Source organism: Eufriesea mexicana, unplaced genomic scaffold (assembly GCF_001483705.2).
Source record: "Eufriesea mexicana isolate 0111107269 unplaced genomic scaffold, ASM148370v2 scaffold3550, whole genome shotgun sequence".
NCBI lineage: Eukaryota > Metazoa > Arthropoda > Insecta > Hymenoptera > Apidae > Eufriesea > Eufriesea mexicana.
Window position 1 is genome coordinate 1 of NW_016911562.1, and position 23,626 is coordinate 23,626.

At 36.9% G+C, this 23,626-nt stretch overlaps 2 protein-coding genes and 1 non-coding gene across 3 annotated transcripts in view; all 3 read left to right on the top strand.

Annotated features, from left to right (window-relative positions):
• Positions 1-9,294: 9,294 nt before the first annotated feature.
• On the top strand, positions 9,295-9,366 carry TRNAC-GCA (transfer RNA cysteine (anticodon GCA)). The gene has a single exon. It is a non-coding gene; the product is annotated as a tRNA-Cys (tRNA).
• A 314-nt stretch (positions 9,367-9,680) lies between these two features.
• Positions 9,681-11,285, top strand: Yif1 (Yip1d-interacting factor 1). Its single transcript, XM_017904987.1, has 4 exons — positions 9,681-9,860; positions 10,179-10,276; positions 10,346-10,681; positions 10,755-11,285. The coding sequence occupies exons 1-4, from the start codon at positions 9,830-9,832 to the stop codon at positions 11,283-11,285; spliced, it is 996 nt and encodes a 331-aa protein (XP_017760476.1). The 5' UTR covers positions 9,681-9,829.
• Positions 11,286-11,784: 499 nt separating this feature from the next.
• LOC108551000 (phosphofurin acidic cluster sorting protein KrT95D) overlaps positions 11,785-23,626 on the top strand; it is a 126,113-nt gene continuing 114,271 nt past the window's right edge. Inside the window, exon 1 of the mRNA XM_017904988.1 lies at positions 11,785-11,951. Within this exon, the coding sequence (XP_017760477.1) occupies positions 11,848-11,951 (104 nt within the window). The 5' untranslated portion in view covers positions 11,785-11,847. The remainder of the gene's footprint in view (positions 11,952-23,626) is intronic.

Below are 23,626 nucleotides of genomic sequence, written 5' to 3' on the forward strand. Positions count from 1 at the left end.
AGAATCAATGGTTTTTTTTCGCATTGCAGTGCGCGTTTTCGTAAGAGAGTGCCGGAAGTGGGAATGTGTGTGACAGGCCACTGCGTAGATTCGCGTCGGGGCCTACTTTGATGAAATAGGCCGCGCTGATAAGAAATTTTTGACCTAATTCGATAGTCTATATTCTCCTCTATTAGAATCAATGGTTTTTTTTCGCATTGCAGTGCGCGTTTTCGTAAGAGAGTGCCGGAAGTGGGAGTGTGTGTGACAGGCCACTGCGTAGATTCGCGTCGGGGCTTACTTTGGTGAAATAGGGCGCGCTGATAAGAAATTTTTGACCTAATTCGATAGTCTATATTCTCCTCTATTAGAATCAATGGTTTTTTTTCGCATTGCAGTGCGCGTTTTCGTAAGATAGTGCCGGAAGTGGGAGTGTGTGTGACAGGCCACTGCGTAGTTTCCCGTCGGTGCTTACTTTGGTGAAATAGGCCGTGCTGATAAGTAATTTTTGACCTAATTCGATAGCGTAGAATCTCCACTATTAGAATTTTTTTTTTTTCGGTTTGGTGTATTCGTCTTTCAAAAATAGTGTTAGATTGCGAAGTGCTATGTGCTGCGCAGTTTATTTCTGTTTTGTTCCATGCATTTGTAGGCGTTTGAAAAGAAATCACAGAAACTTATGCAATTTTTTGAATTTTCTCTAGATCAGCATTGGAGTGCTTGCAAAATCTGACTGTGATTGCTAAAAATAGCTGGTCGCATTGTGTTCATAGCTGTGTTTCTGCATCATGCAGTATAAGGTGTGTTTTTATATTAACATATCCTTTAGTTGTAAGTAAGTAACGTGAGATGTATGTCATTTCCATCTTTTATTAGTGAAGGCTGAGATTATTTGTTTGAGAGTGATATCCTGTCGAAGTTAAGAAGCACGTGCAAGAGGTGGAAAATATTTGACTCTTGCAATATCACCAGCGTAGAGCCATTAGATGCCAAGAATTAATTTTTATTGTGAGAAAAAATTGAAGTAGTAATCCACGTATGTAAAGTGTGATATGTCTATTGAATTCTATTTCAGCTAATCATATGACATAAAGAATATAAATATTTGACGATCAAATCATGATTCAGAGATTGGAGATCGTTGCGACAGATAAAATAGAATAAAATTAATTTTTATGATTTTCTCCTATAACACCATGATATAGAGAATAGAGTGGGATTAAAAGGTATGTTGTATTGCTGATCTGAGTAAATATCAATATCAGTAGTCAAAATCACTGATCATGGATAATGCTTTAAGTTTCAGAATGATGGAGCTGAGATATGTAAAGAAAAGAGAGAAGTGCGAATGAAAGCAGTGAGAAGAGGAAATGCGTATTACGTGGAATCAAGAAACATCAGATAGGAAGCATATGTATGCTTTTATTATTTCTTAATATATTATTGGTGATTTAGAATTTTGACACAGTATAAAAGCCGACGTTTATTATTCTGGCGAATTAGGGGTGGAAGCAGGTAACGAATAAATTAGCTATAAATATCGAATATTTAGACAGAAACGGTAGAGATAAAGTAAGCGATAAGACAAGATCGTTATACGTGTAATATACATGAAACCGTGCTTCAAGAATGTGCTCAAAGTTGTTGGTGAGATACATAATTCGTGTGTAGAACGAATGTGTGAATCATTAAGAGTGCCACGCGATCGAGTAGTCGTGAGTCAACTGGAAATTAGACTATTTCGGGATTTCTTTGTCAGGGTTACTATCATTAGTCATAGAAAATTGCAAGATAGAGAGTAGATCGAATTATAAGGAAGCCTGGAACAACCCTATATCTAAATATTCAAAATTACACTGTCGATAATTCACATGTTCCCATTAAAAAGCACAACTTCCACCTGGAACTTTCATTAAGCACCACTCGACCTTCATTAAATAGCTGATCTACAATCTGCCAAGCGTGATAACTATCATAATAACAGCTCTAACAACTATCAAGCGTGACGAATATTTATCAACGTGTAACCATTTTTCAGTAATTACTATAACGGTAACGAAAAATTACCGGTGGCCCAATGAAGAACACTGTGTCCCTCCAAGTCCTTGGCGTTCACGTCGGCGCCGTTTGCCAATAAAACAGCCACTAATTGCGTATCACCCGCGATGACAGCCAAGTGTAGCGGCGTGTGTCCTTCTGCGTCTGGTGCATTTACCAGTTCCGGCGCCGCCGCCGCGACGGCACCTCCGGTTCCAGCGTCCATGCAATAGTGCAGAGCGCTCCTCAGGGTGCGATCCCGGTAGCCGATTGTTTCTTCCTGCTCTTTCAATAATCTCAACACCCTTGCTCGGTCGCCCTGTTGGCAAGCGTGCATCAACGGCGTCGCGCCGATCTGAAGCACTCTGCAAGAGTTAAATGACCTTTTTGCAACCTGAAGAAATTTTGGAAAATACGTATAACGAACGGGTATTCTGTATCTCTTAAACGGGCATGAAAGATGCGAGTTAGATTAGAATAACTTGGAAGATTTGGAAAATCTTTTAAGCCACGAAGTTAAATTTTATTTCGATATACAGGTAGTCCTCCTACAACACGGCATCCTATAACACGATTCATAAATTGCGGGAACCCTCCTACAACACGGCATCCTATAACACGGTTTCGCTCTAACACAATAAGAAAATTGCAAAAACCTTTATACAGCACTGTACTCTTATATGAGCAGCGACGAAGAAATGTATTAAATTAAAGTTGCATTAAATTAAAATAATATTTTTGTTTTTCTTGTTTTTTATTGTACATACATTTATATTTTTAATAAAAATTAAGTTATTTACGTAGAATTAAAAAAAAATTTGTTTTTAGTAAATTTTCGAAACGTAACGCCCCATTTTGTACTGGCTCTGGGTCTCATACAACACGGTTTCACACAACACGGCATTTTCTGGGAACCTATCTACCGTGTTATAGGAGGGTTACCTGTATATATATATATATAAATTTATTAATTATTCTGATTCGGTAATACTGAAAATAATTATGCAGTATTTATATTTTGTATTTTGCATAAAATACCCTTGATAGATCCATTCATTTTTCCTTTAATTTTAATTACATAAATAACGCAATAGAATCTTCATAAGAATTGTAAGTCGAGATAAATGTAATTTAATCTCGCGTTCAGATATAATTTAATACATACGAGTGTTATAAAAGATATGTATTATACACCACGCGTTATAAAACTTGTCCTGTCCAGTTAAATAAGGAATCGTTAATATCAATCTATCATATCTATGGTAATATACCACTGCTTAATGACGCAGTCACAACTTGACATAATCTATTCCGTGACATCTTCGTATCACGTTCAAGATATCTAAATCCATCATAAACCTCGTTACATTCCCCTTTAATAATTCAGACATTCGATCGATATAATAAAAGGCATCACCGTATATATTCCGTATCACCGTATATAAGATTTTTCGGAATTATACAAAAGTTACATAACGAACCTTGTGACAAATTATTCGCTCGACGAAAAAGTAAGAGAAATTCCACTTCCTTCTACGCGAAATCTTTCTTTCTGCAAAAAGATTCTAGACTTTCGCAAACGTAATGCACACACCTCAGTTTACGCGTAAGAACTGAGAGCCTGCTCTAAACAGCGGTTGAACAAATGCATGGATCGATCGCGGGGAAAGTGTACCTGTAAGGCCTTTTTTTCTGATGATCCTGATACCGTATAGCGCTGGGTACATCACGCGACCACTGAGTTCCAGGGGTTTTCTGCCTCTGTCGATGATTCCTGTATGGTGTCAGCGGGGGCAAGGACACATCGGCCACACTTTCCTGCTGCTTCGGTTTTGGCTTCTCCTGGACCTTCAACGGGATCGGTGGAGTCTTAGTGTCCATGCCCGTCTCTGGCACCGGTTCACAACTGGTCTGACCTCGCGTGGAAACATCTTTCGCCCTCTCGGCCGATCGAATTCATCGCGCCGAAGAGAATGTCCGGTTCCTTTACCCGCGAACTGGGTCACCCCTTGGAAAAAGATTGAATGCAAACTCTATTCGTCGGTGCAGACATGAATTTTTAAGGGACACGGCAGAATCTCCTTTGTCATCCCCTTTTTCACAGAGTTTCGACGGGCACGCGTGGAATGAGGGGAAAGAAAGTAAAAATATTCGGTGGGTCGAATGGAAATTTAAATTCGGTTCCTCTGTCGTGCAAATTTGCCCAATTAGCAAATTAATATAAAAATTTAAAATGATAATTGACGAGCAATAGACAAAATAAATAAATAAAGAAATAAATAAGCTAGTAAGAATATCTTTATAACCTAACGATTTTCGTTTTCTGGAAATTTTATCTTCAAATTATCACTCGATTGGAAAGGAAAATTTTGAAACACAATTCCGATGCAAGTACACGGTTATCTCTTCGAAATTAATAATTCACGCTACAACAAATTGGAAGAAGATTACTTTATTATTCGCAACTTATCGCTGGATTTAAAAAAGGAACAATCTAGAAATACAGTTCCGCTCTTAAAATATCGTTCAGCGTGAGCGATTACGCGACTATCAACAGCCTGGTGTACTTTAAACCGTGACAATGGGAGCAGTGATTACGATTCCGCGTCGTATGAATATCCACGCGAAGGACTATATAAAATTAACTGTCGGGTCGTTACGGAAGGTGTACATCAATGTAGAGTAACAGAGCATGAATAAGAACTGATTGTGAATGAAGACAAAATGAAAGCCTTTCCCGACAGTCTGATCCCACCCCGGCATTTTTTACCACGTTATTCCACCACTGTCCATTACCACAGCCTGACCGAAGGCGTTTCAACCACTGCGCGGCAGGGGTAAACACAGCCACTGCGTGACTGACAATAGAACACCTTACAACAATCGCGGTAATAATAGCCAGGGAAATGGCCCGGCACATCCGCAGCGATGCAGCAAACGCGCTAATTCGATAATGAACGCGACGTGACAAGCGATAGAACCAAAGCACGACGTGTGCAGATTTTTCAATATTCCCTAGCTGCATGAGCATCGATCGTCTGGCCAAGCTTCCGGGCGAGATACCGTTTCGCAAGTAAAAATAGGGAATAGTTCGGTTAATGTCTAATTGATTGACACCGAGACCTCGTTCGCGCAAGAAAGACCTGACACGATCGCAGATCCCATCAGAGGTTTATCACTAAACCCGACCCGAATTTAAAGCTCGGTTACTGACCACGTGGTGGACTGACCAGGTCACTCGCTGCCATAGAAACCCAACGCCACAACACCTATCATTCGCCGAGAACTATTATGCCGGCTCCCATGGCAAGGTCGGCGTATCACCGATTTTCGTTACCTCCCTTCCTGTATCATCCTCGAAATCGCAGGATTAACGCGATAGACGATAGCGAAGACCGTCACGATCTAGCTCGAGTAAGTGATCAAACGTTTCCTACTTCTTCCAATAAGGTGCCTGAGAAAAAATTCGAAAGATCTCTTAGGACGTGATATCTGTGTCGTAAAATGGCGAGAAAATAGAGGAAAAATGGAAAGGAGGGAAAAGTAAGTAGCTAGGCAAGGTAGCTCGTTCGTTTCACTCGATTTAATTGCCTTCTTCTTATCGCTCGGGAATCAGTTTCCACGCGAGACCATTATTGCCGTGGATGTTAAAATTTAAAATTTTAATCGGTTTGTTTAACATCCAAGCGAGGATAAGCTAGGTCCCCGAGGTCTAACAGCTCGTTAGGCATTTGCTTAGGCTTTTTCGCCGAACTGAAAGGGAAAAGAGATGGCGGACGAGTCCGAAAGTTGGACGTTCAGCTAGGCAGGCTAGGCCACGGAAAATAGAGCGATATGAATCGATTGATTTCCAAGAAAAAGAAGTTTGATAAGAAATTAAAGGCGGACAGCTGTGCGCACGCCACTGGCACAGTAGCACTAAGCGAAATTGCTTCCATCGCCGTGTCGACGAGTGTCCTTGAGGCTGAGCGAATAGGACTGCCTAATTCGAGTGGACTATGGAAAGTGCAAATTGCGATCAAATTACCGATACAATCGCGATTGCAATCACGGGAACAGGCTGAACCTAATAATACCCTGACGGTATCCTTCTGCGATGTCCTTCTGCGAGATCATCAGCGAGTCCCGCGGATTTTCCGTGTCATCGGAAATTGAAACTTCAAATGGGGTTTCGAGTTTCGACGAATTCGTCGCTGACAAACTGGCTGGCTCTGATTCGCCTCGATGTCACGGCTGACCGAATCGAAATGGCTGAAATGCAGAAAATCGTTTCGCAACGTACACATGCATCATCGAGGCAATTTTCTCTGCACCTCGTACCGTTCTTAAACAGCAGTGTCTACGTTCTTAGGCTGTTTCCCGTCACGTGTCACGCTATCGTGGAACCAGACCTCCAGTCAGTTTATAATGTGTGGAGCAGCGTGGAAGAATCGATAGCGGTTTTCAAGTTGCGATCCATCTCTTCTGAGAATCCTGCAGCCTTCGCGGTCTGACACGTTCGCGTCGATGATGAATTGGCCTCGTAATTCCGCGATTTCGCGGGAAACTTGATCCATTTAGCGGAGGGAGAGGAAAACAAAATGGCCGAGAATTTGTCGTATGCGTGTTACGGCGCATTCTCAACGGCGCGTCCACCGTAAGAACTTGTGACGGAATAATTATCGTCACGAATGGACTTTCTCAGCGCCTGGACGGTCAACGAATTGCGACATATTGATCTTGAATGACGAGCAAGTTCCATCGAATGGACAGTAAGAAGACAGGATAGTGTACTGTCAAAAACTCTCTTCGTTCCTCTGAATCCAAAGTCTTTGGTACACGTCACATTCTCACATCGACGCTTCTCCCACTTGCTCTGCGTACTCGATTCGAAGATTCGTTCCTCATCGAGCAGAATAGCCACTGGTCATGATGCGAAGACTATGAATAATAGTAATCAAGAACCAGGCCATTGAAACGAAGGATCCCGCGCGAGAGTAAGAAGCATGACGTCTTTATGACTACACGAGAACGACTTGCAGCTGCATGAAGCATTCTAGACCAGCGTTCTGAGGTTCCAAGAGCGTTTCCTCCAGAGGACCGATCGGTGAGGTGGTGTCTAACGAAGTGGCGAACGTTTAATGATATCTATGCACACGTACAACGAACCCACGTGCACGTGTTGCCGTAACGCGGCGATGACTGAAAATCGTTATTTCGTTGATTCACCGTGCCGCACGTCGATCGTTATTGCTCCGTTAATAATTCGCGGAGGCCTTCGTTCCTTCGTGATGGCGCGTCGTTAATATTTAATGATAACATCTCTGGTTTCACGTGAGATTACGTGCGCTGCGCAGTAACGCCGCGAGAATGCTTGATTTATCGAGTTTATTGATGATCGAATCGATCCTCGCGCGATTGACGCTCGACGGACAGCTGTGGAAACGATCACAATGGCGCGAATAGCCGCGAAAATGGTACCGGAGAGGGTGGAGATGGAATGATGGAAAAAAGGAGGAATTTGCGAGACTTATCTCTCGATTCTATTATATTCTTTTCCACTTGGTCGTGTTAATCGTATATTCGTGCATATTTGGGAAAATTGATGAGTGTGAATACGAGCTAGTAGTTGAGTAGTATTAGCGTGTTCGAAGTAAATCGAATAGCACCCCTTTAGAGAAGCGTCGTATCGTAAGGGCATTTCATTGATGAATATGTTATCTAGGTTCCGTTTGAGAATTTAAAGTGATTCGTGGTGAGGACGTGCGATATGGTTATGGTTGTTTTTAAAGTGCGATGAACGAGGTATTAATGAATGAAGCATGATACGTGAATGCAGGGAAATTTTTAAATCTTACGTTGATATTGTTATTGTAAATATATTTAACTTCGCAGATATATTTTGTATCTTCTATAATGATTGTATTTATTATACATGGAAATGTTGACCATCTCGATCATTATCATAAGTGATTTGAAACTAATCTTATCGTAATCGGTATAAAAAGAAAATTAAAAAAACCCATCTTAAAGAAACGTTGAATACGAAATTTATGGTCAAAAGTTTGGAAACAGACATTTAGATCGTAGTAGGTTTAGTGTTAAATAAATTGTATATTACGAGATAGATATTTTCGTATTAATTGTTTAATATAAATTCTTACTTTTCACGAATATTATTAACCTAATTTTATAATGTATATATTATAATTGTAAAAAATGAACGTAATAAGCGTGTGTTTGATATTGTTATAATTAGCGTAAATTGCTTGATTTAATTTTCATTTTTAACCAAGTCACGATGTAGAAGGTTATTTAAAAGAATGAAATTTTTGTAATGTGCATGGAAAAACGCATATTCGTTGTATTATTAAAACAACGCGTTGTTTGAAACGAAAAGAGGGGAGACCATAGTGTTCATTGCAAACGTTACACGTGCGTTTCATTGTGAGTGGTAATTGGCTGGAAAAGCGAGTAGCATGGAAAAGTATTTTACTTGGAGCTTACTTTCTGAAAAATTGCACTGCTAGCTTTTGAGTGTTTTCCATCGCGAGGTGCAATCTTGAAATACGTATTTGCCACTGATTGACGTTTCGTCCACGAGGTTTGTACGTTTCGAAGGCTATGAAGCGCACCACACGAGGGTGGGACGCGCACTGACATCCCTTTGATGCCGCGGCTAGTTAATGTAAGGGTTGCTTAGTTACCACCGTCTCAGTAACGTATCAACAGAGGCAAAAATTATTTTTCTATAATTAAAACCAGTCTTGCTACTCATTACGCCTATTACGCATAATACACGTTCTTTTACCTTCGTCTCTGAAATTTATTTACATGTTTATCTCGTATTTTAAGGGGTACAAGAAAAGCGAATTAACAGTGAAGTCTTGGGACCTGATTAATTTTGTATCGCGCATAATGTTCCTTAAAATCAGTGTTTCATATGGAATAATTGAATGGAGTAACAGAAGGAGAGTATGGAGAAATGTAAACACGTATGTTTTATAGTTTATATAAGTTTATTTTAATATAAATATTTTTATATTATCTGTTGTTATAATTTGTGTACTTTAATTTATAAAGAAATTTTTATAAATAAATATTTTGTTAATGAGCGATTTTCTTTCGTTAAAGTAGGATGATAAGAAGTGTAAATTTTACTTTGAAATATTCGATAAAGAGGTATTTGATGTGTTGTACCTATTGAAGTTATGTAATAAGCAATTTTTAAAATAAATAAGGAAATATATTTTTGAAATATTGGATTGAAATCTTACTTGTCGGAACTACATTACAACAGGGGGTATAGCTCAGTGGTAGAGCATTCGACTGCAGATCGAGAGGTCCCCGGTTCAAACCCGGGTGCCCCCTGAACCTTCATTTTTGTCTATATCGATGAGATATATTTTTATCTAAATTAATATTTATATAATTACAAGAATATTTATAAGAATACTATTTTTCAAATAAAGATATTTTTTAATACGTAATACTATACATTACAATAATAATTATGATTTGAATATTTTTACATGAAATTTGATAAAAATAAATATTTTTAGACATGCATGCGTAAATGAATATTTTAGAAGTTTCATAATAATAAATAGTGATATTAATTATAGTAATTTAAGAACATCTGTTACAGAATGACAGAATCACGATGTATTCGGAGTGGGAGATTCTGCAACGGATGACGGGTATGGCGACGTGTAGCATGAATTATTTTCGACTTTCTTCGTGAAAATTATCAGATTTAAACCCATACACGACAAAATTTGTTTGATATTTGGTGTTTCTTGATAAACAGTACAAGCAAGTTATCCAGGAAATCATGAATTATAATCATTCAGCTGCAGGGCGAGGTAAATTTGTTGATTCATTAATCTATGATATTGTTTAATTTTTTGAAATCGTTATTATTCATAGCTTAAACATGACAATGCAATGAACTGATTTTCATAAAAAGAATGTTATATTTGTTCATATATTGTACATTTTTTGGCCATTGTGGCAACATATAATATAATGTCATAGAATATCACATATAGAGGTTATGATTTTTGAGGCTGTCTTATTTTATAAACATTATTGGTAGATTATATGTTGGAAATTTTATATGTAAAGGTTAAGTTGTCTACATTATATTATTGTATAAAATAACTCATACATGAAATTTTTAGTAGGAAAATCAAAAAGGTTACTTGACCCATCTGCTGGTTTATCTACACCAACATCTACACCAACAATGCCCCAGGGTGCATACGCATATAATCAGCAAGTAAGATTTAAGAAACATGAACAAATTATTGTATAATATACGAAACTTTCTTTTCTTGTTCTTCATTAGATTCCTATGGACAATGGTGTACCTCAAGAATATGGTTTCAACGTATCAGGACAACAGCCTGCACCATACGGATTTAATATGTCAATGCCAATGCAACAATTCCCACCTGGTGAAAATCTGGGAAATGAATATTCGTCACCACAATTTGGGTCACAGATGTTAGGCCAACCAATAGTTACAAATATGGCTTTACATTACGGAACTTCTATAGTAGGATCTGGAAAACGAAACTTCGAAAAATATGTGCCAGTTACAGCTCTTAAATATTATTTTGCTGTTGACACAGACTATGTTGTTTCAAAGATAGCTTTGTTGTTTTTCCCATTCACACATAAGGTAAATTCTTTTTAATTTAGTAAATGATGATTTAGTTGTTTAAGTAGATGTAAATAATTAAAGTGTTTAACAGGATTGGTCTGTAAAATACGAACAAGATGCACCACTACAACCACGTTATGAAAAAAATGCACCTGATATGTATATTCCCACAATGGCATTTTTAACATATATAGTTGTGGCTGCATTAGTTTCAGGAACTCGAGAACAGTTCACTCCAGAACAGTTAAGTATTTTGGCTAGTACTGCTCTAGCATGGAGTGTCTTAGAATTAGTGGTGCACATTGTAAGTCTTTATGTAATGAATCTTGAAACAAGTCTTTCAACTTTAGATTTATTAGCCTATTGTGGTTACAAATATGTCGGTATTAATGCAGCTTTATTAGTTTCATTACTATTTCAAAAATTGGGTTATTATATAGTTTGGCTATACTTCAGTGCATCTTTAGCATTTTTCCTTATGCGGTCATTAAAATTAAGGGTCATTCCACAAAATCATAGTTCATATACAGCTTCTGGTAATAAAAGAAGACTCTATTTTATATTATTCGTAGCAGGTATACAACCTGTACTAATGTGGTGGCTATCGTATCATTTTCTTTAATCAACAATTACATTTAAAATATTAAAGATATGTTTTACGAAAAATAAAAGGTGTATATTTATTTGATTATTCGCATCATATGTGCAGTTTTATAATAAAATCTTCTTCGAAAGGCTATTTATTATTTATTAAATGAACCTATTATCTCTCATGCAATTTTTTCCTGATACTTCGATAGGTTATGTTTCAAAAACAAAATATTTTGATTTCATCTCTTCAGATATAATATAATAGTGGTATATTATACCAAAGCTTTCTAAAAATTTTTACAAATCTCAAGCGATATTACGTTTATTAATCGAAGCGATCATAAATTCAGAAATCATACACAAAATATTACCGACTGTACAATTCCTTCGTGAGTTCCATAGTGGGTATATAATTCGTGCTTGTTTACTTCGGTTGCTCTCCGAAAGGTGTCTTCGGACGTTTCCGTAATTCTTCGTCAGCTCACGAAATCGTCGTTCGTATGGCGCCACGAGCGGTCTTAGTCAGTCAGTCAACCGCGAGCCGCGGTGAACCGAAGGTGTGGTGAGTGTTTCTGTGGGCCGACGGGCCAAAAATGGCGGAGCGTACGAAGACGACAGCCCCGGCCACCCGGCCCGTTCCCATGAAGCTGTTTGCCACTTGGGAAGTGGATTGTACTGCACCGAATTGTATACCCAGGTAATCAATAATCAATGCTAAATTCTCGCACAGCTTCCGTGTTTTACGCGAAATCCGCGTTGTTACTCCGTGTCACTGTGGACGCCAGACACTCGACGGACATTCACACGCCCTTTTTTCCACAATCACTCGCATTTTTCTGTTCGCACCCTTGCCTCAAGGGCACCAGTCTTCGCGTAGTGTTTTGACCTTGTATCGGATTAACGTGTTTCTCTTATAACATAAGCGTCGTTGGTTATTCGGGATGCGTGTCAGGTTGGGACTGCGTGGCGCGCTCTGCCTATTATAGGATGCTAGCTGTCAATCGGATGTGACAGATCACCGAACGTGCATCATAATCTTGATCTCGATGTTCACAGCGGTTTTATCTCGCCGGTACACGATCGATATTATTCCAATTCGGGCGATTTTCATTATTTTCTTCATTTGTTTATGTTTAACGGTTTCGCTCGACGAGTAAATAAAGGTGATTCGACAGAGGGATAAAAGGAAAGTGAAAAGTTTTGTCTGGGTCCACCGACATGATACCACGGTAGGATCGTTGCGACGTAGTAGAGGTCGATGGTTAGGCGCGAACGAACAAACGACGAGTCAAACAAACATCGTGTGTCGATTGTGCGTGCACGTTCGTTAGGTTAGAATACATTTCGCCGAAGTTCTCGGTTTCGTGGAATGGGGTATCGTGTCCGAATGTCATGGGTGTCCGTTTTCACGGGCGCGTAAATTCCATCTTAACCCGTCTCTCATGATATAATATCGCATTGGATCACTTTCTTTCTTCATTACGCGTTTCTTTGCACTGATGAATATTCGAAAGTAAACAGAAGTATTCTTTCACAGTTTAACATGCGTAATCGTCTTATAGTAATCGAATTATTTTTATACGCTTTTTTATAAATATTTCACGTTTCCTTTTATACAAATTAATACAAACAACATTTATTATAATAATTGATCATTTATTATTAACATAAAGGTTAGATTTTTATTACTAAATTTCAATCGAATCGAATCGATGTGGAATTCAATATCGGCAGTCGTGTTACGATCTACGCAGTTTAGCGGGAGTCTAGTTTCTTTTTTGACGATTCCCCTATTGTTTTGGACGAGTTCATTTTCATCAGATTTGACGCTGCAACACCGATAGACCTGATTGGCGGCAAGTTACACAATTCTGATTCGCTCTACAGCCGCGGTCGAAAAGTACGATTTAAACGAGTTACTTTCAAAATTTAATTTTCGTTCGGGCTCGCGCAACTATTTGTTCCGGCGTTGAGGTTTTAATTAAAGGGCATTTCGATAGAGAAATTTTATTTGAAAATCGTGGGCCCTTCACCCCGTTACAAGGAACGTTCAATTTCCACGAAATTTACATTCTTCCGTCGAATTCTATCGCAGGGAAGGAAATGTTGGCGTTTATTTGAAAAATACGTCTCAATTTGTTAATGGAAGGAGCGTTTAATTTCGCACTAATTCGCGCGCAAAGTTCTTAGCAATGGCGGCTCGGATTGAAGGAACTTGGCGTTAAGTTTGTTCTTCGATTCGAAAGTTTTATTTAGAAATTCTGTAATGGCGGAGTTATATATTTTCTGCTAAATAATATATTATTAGAATATTATTATTAGAATTATATAATATCGTCGAAATATTATTATTATTAATATTAAATTTAATTACAAAACGGGTATATTTTACGAATATATTTTATACGTATTCTTTCGTCTCGAATTCTTCTCGAAAGGTGGCAATATATCTGGAAGACGGTTCGTTTTACCCGATATTTTGGACATTGCCGATGATCGATTGACGATATCCAATAACTTCGTAATTTAACTACGCGACATCCGGCTGTTCCGGATCTTATTGCCAGCCCTTTGCGATAAAGGTGTTCCTATTGCGTATCAATTGCTATATCGTGCCAGTAATACAATTCGCCAAGACGTAATTTATATGTGCGTATTTGCGTGGGCTTTGCTCTTACAATCGACGTTAAGGCGGATCCACACGTCGATAAGTGATATTGTTCCCCAATGGGGAATCCTCATGCCGTTGTTTGTTTCTGTCTTTTGTTTTCTTTTTTTTTCTTTTTCAGTGAACGAAATAAAATGTATAGGATAATAAATTCTATTGGACGAAATTTTTTATTTTATCGGAACAGCATATTTTTATTTAAAACTTTTTATTCCTCGTAATTAATATTCTTGGTAGTAATTCCAAAATTTTTGTTTTAGAATTATTCGTCAATTTAGGTGAACGAAAGATACGAGAATTGATTTTTCTATAATATTAAATATTCTTTTTTATAAAATTAGCAATTTCAAACTATTTGTTTCTATAGTTATCGGAAGTATGAAGGTGCTTTTGGCGTAATTAATATTAATTTTTAGTGACATGGAAAATTAATAATTATTTATATGTATATTTACCTTCATCGTACTAATTTAATTAGTGTTATCCGTGTGTATACTATGTTTAGGTGTATATTACAGGTGAGTAGTTAACATCTCGAAAATAAATTTCAGTTACCTTGGAACCGAGGAATTCGAGTGGAAAAATTGCATTAGAACTTAAATTTAGCTTTCAATTAAATTTATCTTGGTCTTCGAATATCTCAATTCGCTTTTATTAAAAATAATTCTTTTCCAATAAAATATATCGATAAAAATAATATAGTTATTTTTCGTATCGAGGTATATAAAAGAAGCGGCATAAAATAATAGAAATTTAATTCCCACCGTATTCAAAATAAAAAAGTTGTTTGGAAAATATTCGATTTATGGTTATTTCCTTTCTATTTATCATTCCCGCTTTTATCGGGAATTTTATTATTCTCTGATCCCCTGTTGTTATTCAAAATGTCGACAGACCTGTAGATAATCCATGCTTGCTTTTCAGTGTCATTCGTAATTCTCCGCAAGTCCTTTTCGATTCTCTCTTAGTTTATTTTTCTAACACGAAGCACACCAACCGTGTTCCTCAAGGTTTTCGCCAGAAATGTTTGTAGTATACCAAAATTTGTTTAATTTCGTTTTATTAGGATTTGTTTGATTTTTCCAGAAGGCTGGTGACACTTTTGTTTGATTTATTAGAAGCTCTCAGACATCTTTGTTTGTGGAAACAGTAATAAATTTGAAATTTTCTTTTTTTAGACTGAAGAATCTTTTTGTGTTTGTTTAAGTTTGTCCAATGAATTATGTTCTTATCGTACTTTTTCTTAAATATCGTATTTTTGGTAAATGATGTTGAGAAAGATTCCCTGGATATATGAGTTGTTTAAAAATCAAGACGATTAACTCTACTTTTTGAATTTTTTCAATTTTGGTGCCATAGTACTTAATTTGACGTTGAATTCTTCGTATCTAAAATTAATTTGTACTTTTTATTTCGCAGAATTAATCGATGTGGTAAATAAATAACTTGTACGAGGAGAAAGCAGTAATTATTGGAATTCAATTAATACTATTATTTTTATTTTACTTGGTAATTATTGATAATCGATGAAATTTTTTAACAGACCGTTCATTCGAAATTTGCATAAGAGATGGATAAAGTTTTTGCAGTAACAAAAATTGTATCTACTATACTTGGAAAAGCATTTTCATACGAGACCTTCATACGTAGCATAACGTGAAAATGGTCAAGATTATAATTACAACTAATTAATTCGCTCGACCAGTATATCCAGTACACCTCTCATTTAGCTAGACGTAGAACGTAGGAAATTGCGAAGATATCGATTAGCTCATTCGAGTAGGCGATTCTGCAATTACCCCGAGCAACACATTTTAATCCGTAAAGAATGCGACACATAGTTTACGTTTTTCCTGCAAAGAAACTCGTCTTATGAGGAAAAAAAAGCACAAACAAAATACCAACATTCTTTTAAAACGGTAAAAATGGCCGAGATTACAAAGCAACGTGACGAAGAAGTTTGTGGAACTGATACTTTTTATTTGACGAGTCATGAAAGAAAAAATTCAGGGAAATTACTTTTCGTCGAAATTTTAAAAAATTCCAATTTATTCGCTAATTAGGTAGCAGAAGATACAATTTGTATATCTAATAATAGAAAAAAAAGATTACAAACAGGAAAATTATTCAACATTATGCAATATTAATAAAAGGAATTATTATTAATAAATTATTAATAAAGGAATATTAGAAGATGTCCAGAATTTTAAAAGACAGTATGTCAAAAATGGAAATTCGCAACACGTGACGTTGTTAAAAACATAAATATAAAAATCAGCAACAAGAAAACACCCAAAGATAGAAACATACTTTACCAAACACTCATATTCCCAAATTACTTAAAATATATTTAAGGATTGCAAATATTGTATCATTTTTATCGTATTTATTCGCAAAAAGTTAATTAATATCTCTGCAAATCACTCAAGGTCAAATATGCGACCTCACAGTTACAAATTTTCATAATCACAGATACAAGAATTACCACGAAGAATGGAAGGAGGTACGATTATCTATTACCCAAACGTCACTTCATCCAAATCCCCATGATTTCAAATCACTTTCAATAGCTATCAAGGTCCCAAATAACCACATCGTAGTACGTCTGTTATATTTATCATCAAAGTGTAAATTAATTCTTCTGAAAATCATGGAAACTCATGGACTGCATCTTCTAGCTTACATCTATCACCCAAACATCTCTTTATCTAAATCCCCATGTCTCCAAATAGTTGCCAATAGCTTCCAAGGTTCTAAATAACCTCGTCTCACGTTTGTCATAGTTGTCCTTAAAGTATTAATTAATACCACTGCAAATCAGGAAATTTACAGACTACATCTTCTAGTCTATATCTATCACTCAAAGATCGATATATCTATCGCTCTTCATCAGAATTCCATGTTTCCAAATCGCTTCCAATAGCTTCCAAGGTTCCAAATAACATCGTCTCACGTCTGTCACAGTCGTTCTCCAAGTATTAATTAATTCCACTGCAAATCACTGGAATTCATGGATTACATCTTCTCGTCTGCATCTATCACGCGAAGATCCCTCCATCCAAACATCCATATCTCAAAATCACTTTCAATAGCTTCCAATATTAAAAATAATATCGTCTCACGCCTATCACAGTCCCCCTCAAAGTACATTAATTAATTCCCCTGCAAATCACTGGAACTCACAAACTACATCTTTTAGCCTATATCTATCGCTCAAAGATCTTTTCATCCAAACACCTTGTCTCTGAATCGCTTCCAATAGCTTCCAAGCTTCCAAATAACATCGTCTCACGTCTGTCACAGTCGTCCTCCAAGTATTAATTAATTCCACTGCAAATCACTGAAATTCATGGATTACATCTTCTCGTCTGCATCTATCACGCGAAGATCCCTCCATCCAAACATCCATATCTCAAAATCACTTTCAATAGCTTCCAATATTAAAAATAATATCGTCTCACGCCTATCACAGTCCCCCTCAAAGTACATTAATTAATTCCCCTGCAAATCACTGGAACTCACAAACTACATCTTTTAGCCTATATCTATCGCTCAAAGATCTTTTCATCCAAACACCTTGTCTCTGAATCGCTTCCAATAGCTTCCAAGCTTCCAAATAACATCGTCTCACGTCTGTCACAGTCGTCCTCCAAGTATTAATTAATTCCACTGCAAATCACTGGAGCTCATAGGTTACATCTTCTCGTCTGCATCTATCACGCAAGGATCCCTCCACCCAATCGCCATGTCTCTAAATCATTTCCAATAGCTCGCAAGGTCCCAAATAACCACATCGACCCACGTCTGTCACAGTCGTCCTCCCAGTGTTAATTAATTCCTCTGCAAATCACTGGAACTCACGGACCACGATTAGTCAGCAGCTCGAACGAATATCCAATACGAAGTTTCGCGTAGGTTTCGCAAGGTGCATCAGGCACCCCGCTTGGTACACTGGTAACGAGCCTGGTCCACCTGTTGGTCCCGGACAGATGCGGGTGCTAGCCGTTTAAACGAGCTAAATGAAACGACGAAACGCGCGTTCGGCCGGAAATCGGCTCGTAAATCACTGCAATCTCGTCGAATGTCAGTCGGGTAAGGCTCTGATGGTATTTCCACAGAATACTCGCGAAATCGCGCGTCTGACGTCGCGTGGAAATGGCCAAGGGGTCTGACGATGGCAACGCGAAAGCCTGAGCTCGATCCGGACGAGAGATCGATCTCGCGTCGTTCTTTTTACCCTGAATTATTCACGGATTCCAGCTTTCACGCGGGTACTCGAACGGCGTTCGAAAAATATTTACAATTCTAATGGAAATCTTAAAAGGCTCACCGTGGCGTGGAACACGCCGTCTCCTGTGTGGTACACCGGCGTTATTAGGATCGGTCGTTCCATCTGAATTCTAATTAGTCGTACGTAGTTGGTAATCTAGCGGTGTGTTCCCCGTGATGGCCGGGTAATTGCATTTTCTTGCGTATGGTCAAGAAATTATTCACGGAAAGTGTTCACCGTGAAAGTGTTGCGTTCGCGCGAGTCTGTGATCTCGCTCTACGCACGTCGGTGTAAATCGCTGCACTTCTTTCGCCCTTTTTTCCCTTCTCGTTTTCACACCTGGCTATTATATTTGTGTCGCGAGCTTCGAAATATTTAGGAATTCATTGGAAGTAATTGATCGGAGCTAGTAGCTTTAGTCGCAGAAATGGGACTTTTTAGGGACATTTTTCTTTGGAGTGAAACTAGGGAAATTTCATATTTCTTTTTTCTTGAACTAAGAAAGTTCCAATTTTGTTTTATTTTCTTTCAGTTTTAATTCTTCCTCTTTTCCTTTTATTTTTTTCTTTTAGTTTTAAACAAAATTGGAACTTTCTTAGTTCAAAAAAGGAGAAGTATGAATTTTCCCTAGTTTCACTCCAAAGAAAAATGTCTCCAAAAAATCACATTTCTGCGATTATTATTATTATTATTATTATTTTATTTTCTTTTTTTAGTTTTTCGAAATATGAAATTTCCCTAATTAAACCTAGTGCAACTTAATTAAAAATAGAAAAAGAAAATAAATTAGGTTTTCTTAGGTTTTCTTTGTTCGCATCGCAGGTTTTGGATATCGAAGTTGTTTGAAAATAATAAGTGAAACAGTAAATCTTTTTATTCATAGAAATGAGCCTTGTAAAGGTGTTTAGGCATAATTTTCTTCAGGTGGAACTAGGAAAGTTTCTATTTTATCTTGATTTTGATACTTGGGTATTTTATTTGTATCACCAAGTTTTAATATCGAAATTATTTCCTGCTTTTTCTTTCTCAGGATAGAATTAGGCAAGTTAAATTTTGTTTCCCAATTTTTTAAGTTTAAATTGCTTTGTTTGTATCGGGAATTTTGGATACTGAAATTGAGAGTAATAGGTGAGAAATAATGGCTCTTTTTAATCATAAAAATGGGGCATTAGAAAATGGAATTAGGAAAGTTTTGGACATTCAAGATTGCCATAAATTATTCCGTGTTCGAGAAGTTCATTTCCAAAAGTTCACGTGGTTAATTAATTTATTACGAAGTTTAAAACACGAGCTTTTAACGTCAACTTTTTGCATAGGTATGTCGCATAGATCTTCTGATACGATTATATTCATTAATAACCTCGACTCGAGTAGAAAGAGTTGCCACTTTTATTGAATATACCTAATCAAAAATTATTCGAGTACGTATCACGCGAATTGTTATACTTCAACGACTTGGTACATAATTAATACTTCTAATTTCATAGCACTTTCAAACGTTGTTATGAACGATCCAACGATTCTAATTTCCTCATTGGAAAGATATTTCATGCAAAATTCGTTGCCAGTTAATTGTCATTTATCACCATCGTCAGTCACGAGTTCTCAAAATCTTCCATAATCTCTGAAAATTCATCGTAGCATGAACACGAATCTAAATTAGCAATATAACTTTAGTTCGTGTGACCTAATCGTGTCTTCAGATTGATCTAGCTATTCTCTCTCCAACTTTCTTAAGAGTAGAAAGACCCATAGTGCATACCTAGCAACAGTATTCGCAAACAAGAATAATCATAGTGACACGATGATCGTAAAAACATACATATTTTCGAGAAAGTTAAAATCATACTTTCCAATTCTTCTATTTCCATACCAACAGCAGAATACATGAACGAATCTTCAACCAGGTTAGCCAAACATCCACGGAATCCTAATCAGTCCACTATTCACTAAATGTTCACCAACACGATAGAACCAAGAGACACTCTGCCCTTAGTTACGTCTACACCAGGGTTTCTCAACCTTTCAAACATCAGCATCCTTCATGATTCCCTAATCTTCCTCGTATTTCCCTCAAAAGTTTGAATACACGCAGACATTTACATTACACTCTTCATTTACGCACATAAATCAATTTATAAACATTAATCACTTCACTATTCACTAAATGTTCACTAACAGGGTAGAACCAAGTGACACTCTACCCTTAGCTACGTCTACACCAGGGTTTCTCAACCTTTTAAACATCAGCATCCTCCATGACTCCCTAATCTTCTTCATACCTCCCTCAAAAGTTTGAATACATACAAACATTTACATTAAACTCTTTATTTATGTACACAAACCAATTTGTGAACACTCACCATGAATATCTTGCAAAGTAGCCCCAAAAATTCCATGTCAGACTCTTTGGGGACACGGTTCCTGTTGAGAGACCTAACCCAAACCATTCGTTCATTTAAATGACAAAGCTGGTGGCGATTTGTCCCGTGAACCTCTGGTCTCTCACGAGACTAATCGTCTATTCGGATCACGAGGCAATCGCATCGAATCCACCTGAGTTACGTTCGCAAATGACTATCCTAATCGCGAGTCATCAGCAGAGACACGCGATGCGTCAGTCCACTGTTCCCAATCTCGTCGAGATGTTCGCTGGGAGGTTTTCGGTGGAACAGTTTTTCGATTCGATTCGAGTCGACCCAATCGATATCATCGTCATCGTTGCGCCGAACGAGCAGACTCGTTCCGCGTTTCCTCCATTGTCTCCACCTCGCAGGCGGAAGTCGACGTCAATACTCGCGACGTGAGGGTCCCTTCCCAGCGTGGATAAAGGATTTTTGCTTGTGGCAAGAAAGAATATGAATGCGCATTCGTATTCGAATGCTTGTTTGTTAATTGGCAATGACGAGTTGATTCGTCACGCTGTTTGCCGAGATTTGGAATGCAGTGATTCGTTTCATCAGGGATTTCTTGCGTGTTAACGCTTTGTTACGTTTGTACTGTATGTTTGGATTAAAATTAATAATTAAAATTTTGGTACTCTGTCGTTGTAGAAAGTTTTGAATAATAGGTTAGGAAGTTGATAGTGTAGCACAGAGGAAGTCTTAAGATTATATCAGCAAAATTGGAAAATAATTTAGTGAGACTATTTAGAATATATTTATTACAAATTTGCAAACTGTTAATTACGAAATAATTCGAATGCAATGTATAATAATTAGAGTTTAATATTATTAAATGTTAATTGGAGAATAAAAAAGTTGGATTTAATGTCGATTTAGCTCTTGTTGCTAGGCGTGACTGTCCTAAAGTGGTTTTCCATTGAACACACTAGCGCCACCACGACCCATATCTAGGATTAGTGCATTTTCATATATATTATCGAATTATTTTCTAATTTTATTATTTTTACTACAATTTTAAAGTTTTCTTCTTGCTATATTTATTATATTGATTTAAATACTTCAATTTAATATAAATATTCGAATATTTTCAGGGGTATATATTATACATATTATTAATTGAATTAACAGGGATGAATTTTATAGAGTTTTGAAATACGCGTGCCAGGAATATGCGTGCTTCGAAGTAATTGAGTTATAGCAAGTACTTTGTTTATGCATATGCAGGGATGAATATATTCTTAAGTGTAGTTGGTGTTCTATGTAGACAGAACGTGAAGCGAGGATAGTAAATACAGGGAGAGTTAGAGAGCTTTTAGAAGTAACATTCGAGTAGAGTGGTTGGAAAACGCGAGTATGCGAATAATCGGAAAATATATCAAATATAACTCTGTTAGAAATTCTTAATTATTGTACTATTAATGTACACATAGTCTTCAACTTGAGAAAATTTTTAAGTAAAATTTTAAATGTAAGTAAATTAATTAATAAAATAACTAGTAAAATATAAAATCTAGTAACTGGACATTTCGATCCATTTAATATCTCTGAAATGAAATTATTTCAAACTTATTAATAATCAAAATATCAAAAATGATGTAATAATGAAATTAAATCATTTGAAAAATTACATCTTAATTTAATGAATCCTCATCCCTATTTCGTTCATATTTTTAATTACTAATTGCTATATTTATTTACCTACTTACTTACGTTTTAATTTATTCTACAATTTTATCACAGCAAAAATGCAATCGCGAATGCAACCACGATAATAATGAAATTATACATCGATCTTCCCTCATTTTTCATCGTCGCGTACTCTGATTAACTTCCAGAAAATCCTTGTCGTTGTATCAGTGGAATTCTGCTCGAAGTTTGCCATGTTTATTTTTGCAATATCCCGACGGTATGACATCGTTGCTAATTTTTGAAGTACACGTGCTCCTGTACGTAATATATACATCCGTGCATGCATTCATCTCGAGGGAAGTATATTTACGTATAGCTTGGCGCCGTGTTGCGTATAAATATCGTTGTCGCATAAATTGTTCTTAAGCATATAAATGAGTCAGTACGATCGTGAGAGAGTAGGTATAATTGATTCGATACTCCTTTCGCACTCGATTTCCGATCAAATTTTATTTTATTACGCTTGGATCGTACGAAAATTATTCCTCGCTTCAACGAAACGCCTGTCATTGTCACAGATGTTATGATTTCCTGTGGAGTAATTCGTGAAATAATTGATGGACGCACGCAGTTATAACATCGTTCCGTTATCGATATTAAAATATAAGCGTTTCTCGGATTTCGATCACGATTGGCAATAATTATTTCGCTGACTCGCGCGTGATTATGACAGTGTGACATTTGTGATGGACGTGTTGCCTGACTTATACGAAATAAAAAGTAAGGTACCTGAAAATTAATAGAACTATCATTCCAATTATTTCATTAAATTTTACGTGAAATTAATACTAACATTATTTTCACATTTTTCAAAATGCAGCCCCCCTTTGGAATAATTGAATAATTTACAACTCGGTCCTTTCATATATATTTTATTATATTTTTCATTTTTATATGTAATATATTTTTATATGTAGTACATTTTTAATAGGGCCAGGGGGACACGTTGAAAATACATTTTCTTTCATTTATTAAAAAAATAAAATAAAATATTGCCGCATGAATGTTTTGAAATAAATAGTGGTTGGAAATTTTCGCGACGAAATTTTCTGTGGAAAATAATTGCGATGGAAAATAACCATAATGAGCATCAGACAATATTTTGTAGTCTTCTTGGGGTCGCAATCAGGAGGTTGGAAATTCGAGGTTTATACGATGCAGTCGATGAAGTGTATCACTTAAGGCACGTACCGAGTGAGATACAATCGCTCTAAGCACTGCATCCCGAAAATCGACCGACTGTCGTCGAGGTGTATCTCGGTGACTAGGTAATGGCGCAAACTGATTGCAGGTTACCTTCGTTTAATTATGTATGCAAAATGTCCTAGAGTCCTCCGTGT

Coding starts and splice junctions, on each gene's coding strand:
- Yif1 (XM_017904987.1), top strand. CDS start 9,830: ATGAATTATAATCATTCAGCTGCAGGGCGAG. Junction 9,861..10,178: donor TCATTCAGCTGCAGGGCGAG/GTAAATTTGTTG, acceptor TGAAATTTTTAG/TAGGAAAATCAAAAAGGTTA. Junction 10,277..10,345: donor CATACGCATATAATCAGCAA/GTAAGATTTAAG, acceptor GTTCTTCATTAG/ATTCCTATGGACAATGGTGT.